Here is an 8,285-nt window from a genome sequence, read left to right as displayed (position 1 = left end):
ATTCCTGCTCATATATTGAATTTCAGTAGTTGGTTGCATAAAGAAGTAAAGTGTAATGAAACTGGCAAGCAAAGTATTCCCCAGTCAGCCTTATCTTTGTTCCATTTGTCCTTCAGATGGAGCTTTTCTAGGCTTTTTTCAATAAAATCCATCCAGTTTTTTTTTTTTTTTTTTTTTTTTTTTTTTAACTGCAGATCTTGGTGACTTGTTCTTATTAATTAATTAATTAATTATTGCTGTGTTGGGTCTTCGTTTCTGTGCGAGGGCTTTCTCTATTTGTGGCAAATGGGGACCACTCTTCATTGCAGTGCGTGGGCCTCTCACTATCGCGGCCTCTCTTGTTGCGGCTTTTTTTTTTTTTTTTTTTTTTTTTTTTTTTTTGCATCTCTTAGTAACTGAGCTGAGAAGACCAATGAGATTCAGGGCTTTTATAGTTCTTAGCAGCTGCTTTTTAAGAGATCAAAACTTAGAATGCTGCTACATGGTATTAAGGCTTAACTCTTGATGTGTCCCTATGGGGGATATGTTTTCCTTGGGGTAGGATGAGGAGAGAGGAGAGAAGGCACAGGATGCCCACTTCAAGTATGCTCGGGGTGGTAACCCTAATTTCCTTGTTTCCTAGGATTCTCTTCGCAAGCTCAGTGCTTAACCTGACTGAACTGGCTGCCCTTCGGCCTGACCTTGGGAAATTGAAAAAGATTCTGTACTTCCATGAGAACCAATTGGTATATCCTGTCAAGAAATGTCAGGAGAGGGATTTCCAATATGGATACAACCAAATTCTCTCATGGTAGGTATAGATTGTATCATTATATTTAGTCGTTTGCCATCTTTTTCCTTATAGTTAGCTTTTAAATCTGGAGACCTCCTGTACACTTATTTTAAAAATACCTTAAATTAGGAGCAAATGTTTAAACATACCTTCCATGGTAGGAATTACTTGTGCCTCTGCAATATGTACATATAAGAGAACAGCTAATCCTTTTATAAAATACATATGTGTAACAATCTAAATGTTGAACTAATTATCTAACTGTATTTTCTACAGCATTCAAAATAGAATCAAAGGGGTGACAGGGACCTTCTTCATCCCCTGATTCCATCATCTACTGTGTGAGACATACTTTTAGAAAAAGACAGTTAGTCAACTTTTATTTACCAGCTACTTTCCATGTATCCAGCTGAAATCAAAATAGAAATTTACAGAGGAATAAACAAAAATTAAAGCATAATGGAGCAAGGGGTTTTTGTCCTTTTTTTTCTTATTGTTTGTAAGAGAAAACTATGAAAAATGAATCTTTAGGAGGTTTTTTTTTCCCCCTCTTGAGTCTTCTGAAACTGCATAGCCTTAAAATACCATGACATTTCAAAGGTGATGGTCCTTCTCTACTGTTACTTCAACAAAGTGTATCTCCTGAAGCTTAGTTAATGAAAGAAGTTGATAACAACTCGGAAACAGCTTTGCTATTGGATCCCATCCACATAACTGTAACACTCAAAGGGAGTCAGTTTGGCAGTGATTGGGTTCAGTTTACTCACCTTTTTTAATAGTTATTAGCAACTGGGATTGATGATGTGTTTAAACAGACTCCCAGCTCTTTTGCAAGTATATTCCATAGTTTCACTGACATAGAAAAACAGCTAGATGGTAATACTTCTGTGTTTTGAGCATTTTGTAAATGTTTTCCTGCAATCATTTTTACAAGCTGCTTCAAATGAGGTAGGAGCGCTATCAAAATAGAGTGGAGCTGCTTCACATCAAATGTCTCATAAAAAAAGCAACCGTTTTAAAATTTCATAATAAAATTAAAATTCTTTATTTTATATTGAAACAGAGGGGAAAATATGTTTTAAAAACAAAAATAAAATCATTTTGTGCTTTATCAATATGGAAAACATTTGTAATATTCTTTTGGTTGCTTGAATTAGCATCATTCTTTTCCTCAGATAGTGTGTGTTTATTACCCGTGAGAAATAACTGGGGAAAAAAATTAAGTCTATTTTTCCCTTTATGGGTGGCTTTAAAGTTAATGGAAGTTACACCCACTCATATCAGAGAGGAAATGCATGAAAAAGAATATTTCTGTAAACTATCTTGGAACTTTAATTTGGCATAAACTGGGTTTTTAAGAATATAAGTAGTTGGGTTGAATGCCGTTTGAGGGCAGATAGCTAAAAAAATTTTTAGCTCACTACCCCTCATCTCTCTGTTTCAGAAAAGATTGTTTTGGTCAAAGCGAATGAGACTATAAAAGCTTATATATAATTTTTCAGCATTGCTCTTCTCAAGAGCGTAAACTGATAGACAAGCTTGGAGAGAAAGAAGTGGGCTTGATCATTGGTGGGACTCTTAATGAGAAAAAAACTGGCTTGTAGTCGTCCAGAGGAAAAATAAGAGTGTCAGAAAGCAGTCCTGTTCAGATTCAGTTTGAAAAGTATGACTCCAGCTTCTTAAAATGTTTCCTTAGTTTTCTTGCTGACTTCTGCTTTTGTTGGCACTGTCAGGTTTCTTTCTTGACTGTGTGACAGTTAAGGACTTCAGAGATGACTGACATAAGCACTCACCTTAAATAGAGGTTTCACTAACCCTCTGACTGATGAACACATGCCATAACTATGTATTATGACCTGTGGGTCACTATTACAATATGGTGAAAACAGACTAGCTGTAAAACATCCTTCAACTTTTGGTATATTATTATTATTGGCTTCCTTATTGCTTGGTATTGTGTCAGCACTTCTGTGACACTCTCTTGTATTATCCATGTTGTAATCACTGCTAATCTCAAGTTTGCACTAGGTTGCAACTAAAAAAAAAAAAAAAAAAAAAACTTGTATGGGAAAACAATTTTGCAGGAGTGTAGGGCAGATAGGGGTGGCAGGTCAACATTCCTTTTTTTAGTTTATCATTCCACTATGTATTGATAATAGAAACTTTGACTGTCTCAGTAAATGTGAATTAAACTAAACTGAGGACTTGCTGTGGTATTCCTGCTCTATAAGCTCTGTTTATTCATTTGTGTTTTACAGTCTTGTGGGCTTGCATGTCTTCTTTTCAGTTTCCTTGATGTCCTTTACAGGGTGAAATAAAACTAACTGCTTTTTCTATTTGATCTTGTATACCTTCTTATCAAAGCATTTGTATGCATTTTACTGAGACACTGAATCATGGCTTAAAGCAAAGAGGGTTATTTTAAAAAACAAAACAATGATTTATTAAAATGGTATTTTGATTCATAAAGGGAACATAGTACATATTCCTGTTTATCCAGCTCACCCATAGTTATCATTTGTGTTCATTGGTTTCCAAGAAGATGTTATAGGCAAATTTGGAAACGACTGACATATTAATGACACATAAACTTTGTTTTTACATTTCCTTCTAACTATGTATTTTAGATTATTTTTAATAAAAAAAATACTAAGGAGAGGATCACAGCCTTTGCATCAAAAGCAACAGCCAATATTATATTTCTTTCATTTAATTCTGAAGGTCCATGGTGTTGTGGTCCTTTATAATACATTATGTAATCAGTAGGACCTAGTGGTATGGATTTCTGGATCCATTTTCACCAACTTCTTCTATTTCTCTGATTACTCCAAATCTAATATAATAAAAAAAAAGTTATTTCTAGAGTTTCTATATAATCCTTCCTGTGTAGTCTCAGAACTTTAAAAAACCTAACAGTTTCTTGAAGCAGGGGTTAAAATGAGAAATAGACTTTAACCACATGTTATGAAGGTATGCTCTTAGTATGAAATAGCTTTATCTGGATTAATCTCCTTGAAGGCAGTGAAAAGTATGGCAAGTTCTGTTCTCAGTACTGTGGTGTAAAACGAAATACATCACTGACGTAGAAACCCAGCATGGGTAGTTGGGCCACAAAGAAAACGATCCTCCTGTACTTGGTGATAATATTGAAAATTCCTGGCGTTGCGGAAAAGTACATTGGGCTGGCCAAAAGGTTCCTTCGGTTTTTAAAGTAAAAATGGAAGACATAGTTTTCATTTTCACCAAGAACTTTATTGAACAACGTATTCACTGTTTTGTTCCACTACCTTCTGCCGTCTTTCAGGCAGCTTCATAATTCCATCTTCCCAAAGCTTTTTATCTTTTTGAGCATAGAACTGTTGCAGGTGCCTTTTACAGTCTTCCAGGGAATTGAAATTTTTTTCCATTAAGAGAATTTTGTAAAGACCGAAATAAATGGAAATCTGAAGGTGCAACGTCTGGTGAATTCGGCGATGAATCAGCTTGATCCCAGTCAAGCTGTAACAGTTTTTGCCTGGTCATCAAAGAAACCCGGTCTTGTGTTATCCTGATGGAAGATTATGCGTTTTCTGTTGACTAATTCTGGACGCTTTTCATCGAGTGCTGCTTTCAGTTGGTCTAATTGGGAGCAGTACTTGTTGTAATTAATCGTTTGGTTTTCCAGAAAAAGCTCACAATAGAGGACTGCCTTCCAATCCCACCAAATACACAACATCACCTTCTCTGGATGAAGACTGGCTTTTGGTGTGGTTGGTGGTGGTTCATTTCGCTTGCCCCACCATCTCTTCTGTTCCACATTATTGTACAGTATCTACTTTTCATTGCCCATCACAATTTGTTTTAAAAACGGAACGTTTTCATTACGTGTAAGTAGAGAATCGCACTCAGAAATACGGTCAAGAAGGTTTTTTTCCTCTTAACTTACGTGGAACCTAAACACCAAACCGATTCACGTAACCAAGCTGGTGCAAATGTTTTTCAACGCTTGATTTGGATATTTTGATTATGTCATCTATCTCCTGCATGGTGTAATATTGATTGTTCTTAATTAATGTCTCGATTTGATCACTGTCAACTTCAACTGGTCTATTGGACCATGGAGCATCGTCCAGCGAGAAATCTGCAGCACGAAATTTTGCAAACCACTTTTGACGTGTTCAATCAGTCACAGCACCTTCTCCATACACCACACAAACCTTTTTTTTTTTGAGTTTCAGTTGAGTGTTTACCTTTCTTGAAATAATAAAGCATAATATGCTGAAAATGTTGCTTTTTTCCTCCCATCTTCAGTATTAAAATGGCTACACAGAAATTCACCAATTTTGATTTTTTTTTTTTAAAGGCACGCTGATATGACAGCTGTCACAATGCAATCTAACAAAATTATTTCGAATGAAGTTGAAGACAACTAAAGTGCTACTGGAGCCATCTTACGGAAAACACCAAACGGACTTTTTTGGCCAACCCAATACTTTGGTTTGAAGTGTCATAGGATCCCATTAAATCACTTAATTCCTCTCCTGCCTTTCCTCTCTGATGCCAATAATCTACCTTCCCTTGATATAATGCTAATGAAACTAACTTATCTATTAGAGTCATTTTGATAAATACTGGTAGGAAGTGCAGAGTTCTTTGCAAACCCAAGGTGCAGTATAAACTCTGATTAATAAAGAAATCTTAGGCTTATAAAAATAACTGAACAAGTGTGGGCTCACCATATGCATTTATCCTTTCCCTTTGCAGCCTGGTGGCTGATGTGGTGGTATTCAACTCGGTTTTTAATATGGAGTCATTTCTTACTTCTATTGGAAAATTCATGAAGCTGATTCCTGATCACAGACCCAAAGATCTGGAAAGCATCATCAGACCCAAATGCCAAGTTATTTACTTTCCCATCAGGTTTCCTGATGTGAGCAGGTCAGTATGTTTAACTCCATTTTCAATATTGTGTCATAAATTATTCCCCAAATGTGTAAAAATCGGTGATGTTCTTGCCAATTTTGACTTTTCAGTGTAAGCATGATTAGTTAGAGAATCAAGTTCTATTTTGCCATGCCGTGATTTACAAAGATTTTAAATAATCACGTGTCCAACCTGTCACTGAATGGTTAATTCTGATACTGAATTTTTCCTTTCTTTTCTCTTATTTGTTTGTTTGCCAAAGCAAGGTGCTTTGGCTTTTAACACTTACTGTTTTGTTTATTTGTTGTTTTGCTACAGAAGTCATTGTCAAGCATAGGTCTCAACCTTTGTATTCAGCTTATGTCCATTGGTTTATATGTATAATAGTAACTTCTAAGTAAATCAGTGTTAAATTTTACTGCTTAGATTACTTTCATTTCCCATGCTGTTTTTTCTTTTTTTTTTCCCCTTCTCCCATTTTTTATTATTTATATTATCTTAGTAAAGAGTTAGGTCTTCTATATTGGGTTGCAAATGCACTTAATTGCCATTTCTTTTTCTCAGTCACTAAGGATATTTTTTATTACCCTTATTGCTGGGCCCACCCTGAATTAGCAATGGATGATGTGGCTCAAAGGGAACATTCTAGAATTCCTTTTCACTTTTGATTAAACCTAGCAAAATTGTTTTTACTACCACCAGGAATATTTTCCCCTTGTGAATAGAAAGTTTACTTCAGAGGGAATCATACTAGCTGGGGATGCTGCTGTTTTGTAACTGTGTCCTTAAAAAGAGTTCAGGGACAGCTGTTTCTTCCCCATCCTTGAAATGAAGGCAGGAGACAATTTAATATCCACATATGCTATGCAGGAGGTCAGCATTAATCTCTATGTTCTGGACTTACTGAGTTCACCCAGATTTTGCTGTGGGGACACCCACTCTTCCACACCCCTAATACTGATTTAAGTGTCTGACTAGTTAATATTGCATTGAAGAAAAATCTGCCTAATACCAAATCAAGCTAGTGAGTCATAAAATTTAAGTTAGAACAACTTGCCTGATCGTTACTTTATGGAGTTCAGAAAACAGAAGGCCAGAGAAGCAGACTGGCTTGTGCTCACACTGCTGATTACTGTCAGAGACTGTATTAAAATTTAGACTCTATGACTTTTTTTTTTTTGTTTGTTTGTTTGTTTGTTTGTTTGTTTGTTTTTGCAATATGTGGGCCTCTCACTGTCGTGGCCTTGCCCGTTGCCGGACGCGCAAGCTCAGCGGCCACGGCTCACGGGCCCAGCCGCTCCACGGCATGTGGGATCCTCCCGGACCGGGGCACGAACCCGTATCCCCTGCATCGGCAGGCAGACTCTCAACCACTGCGCCACCAGGGAGGCCCGACTCTATGACTTTTGATTAAATTTTCTGTTAACTATCTAATCTTCCTTTCAGTATAGGTCATTTGTCAAAAATATTTAATGATTTATTTACAGTTTTGAAAACTATAAAGTTAAGTGAAACTAAGATCACAATTGATTTTCATATATATGTAAATATGTATATAATATGTATTTGTAATATATAATTTTCATATGTGTGATGAGAGAATGTCAACTTCTGAAGAATATGATTGTTATACTTTAGATCTGTGATTAGCTAGAACACAGCTTATACTTTAGATCAGGGGTCCCCAACCCCCGGGCCTGTTAGGAACTGGGCCGCACAGCAGGAGGTGAGTGGCGGGCGAGCGGGAGAAGCTTCATGTGCTGCTCCCCATCGCTCCCCATTGCTCGTAGTACCGCCTGAACCATCCCCCGGTTCGTGGAAAAATTGTCTTCCATGAAACCGGTCCCTAGTGCCAAAAAAGGTGGGGACTGCTGCTTTAGATCATATTTTGGACCTTATTTTTTGACATGCTTTTAAGTTTTTCATATAATAATATATCGTCAAAATGCACATCTTTAAGTGAATAGGTAGTTATAGCACATCTTAATTATTACTGCTATAGAATTCCAAATAAATAGTATGTTTTAAAATGCAGTTGCATCTGATATACTTGCATCTACAACATCCTATGTTTAATACACCTGTGGCAATTGAATAGTTTATTAATTTGGACTGAATTACCATAAATAAATCTAGCTAAATGGAAGAAGGTTAAAAAATACTGTGGCCAAGATAACATTCATAAGCAAGGTCTTAGCCCAGAGTGTTATTTGAATTATTTTCAAATGGTAATTTGCTTTATCCAACCCAAACTCATATAGTTTGTAAGTGATTATTTGCATGAATGACAATCATTCTAATGCCTGCAGTCTTAAAAGAGTATTATTTTGTTGAGATGTTGAAAAATGTTTAGTAATTCCAAAGGCAAAATAACCAAGGTGATTAAAAATAAAAAAATTTTTGAACGGTTCTATCTTTCTCTCAAATTTAATTTAAAAACAAAGCAGAGGGGCTTCCCTGGTGGCGCAGTGGTTGAGAGTCCGCCTGCCGATGCAGGGGACACGGGTTCGTGCCCCGGTCCGGGAGGATCCCACGTGCCGCGGAGCGGCTGGGCCCGTGAGCCATGGCTGCTGAGCCTGCGCGTCCGGAGCCTGTGCGCCGCAGCGGGAGA

The 8,285-nt window shown here is 36.8% G+C and overlaps 1 protein-coding gene across 3 annotated transcripts in view; it reads left to right on the top strand.

Annotated features, from left to right (window-relative positions):
- QTMAN (queuosine-tRNA mannosyltransferase) overlaps positions 1-8,285 on the top strand; it is a 310,769-nt gene that overhangs the window by 93,571 nt on the left and 208,913 nt on the right. For all 3 annotated transcript variants that reach the window (XM_007467473.1, XM_007467471.1, XM_007467472.1), the window contains 2 exons: positions 623-790; positions 5,516-5,689. In XM_007467473.1, the coding sequence (XP_007467535.1) occupies positions 623-790; positions 5,516-5,689 (342 nt within the window). The remainder of the gene's footprint in view (positions 1-622; positions 791-5,515; positions 5,690-8,285) is intronic.

Source organism: Lipotes vexillifer, unplaced genomic scaffold (genome assembly GCF_000442215.2).
Source record: "Lipotes vexillifer unplaced genomic scaffold, Lipotes_vexillifer_v1.1 scaffold265, whole genome shotgun sequence".
In the NCBI taxonomy this organism is placed as follows: Eukaryota; Metazoa; Chordata; class Mammalia; order Artiodactyla; family Lipotidae; genus Lipotes; species Lipotes vexillifer.
This window is presented reverse-complemented; position numbering and strand designations above follow the sequence as displayed.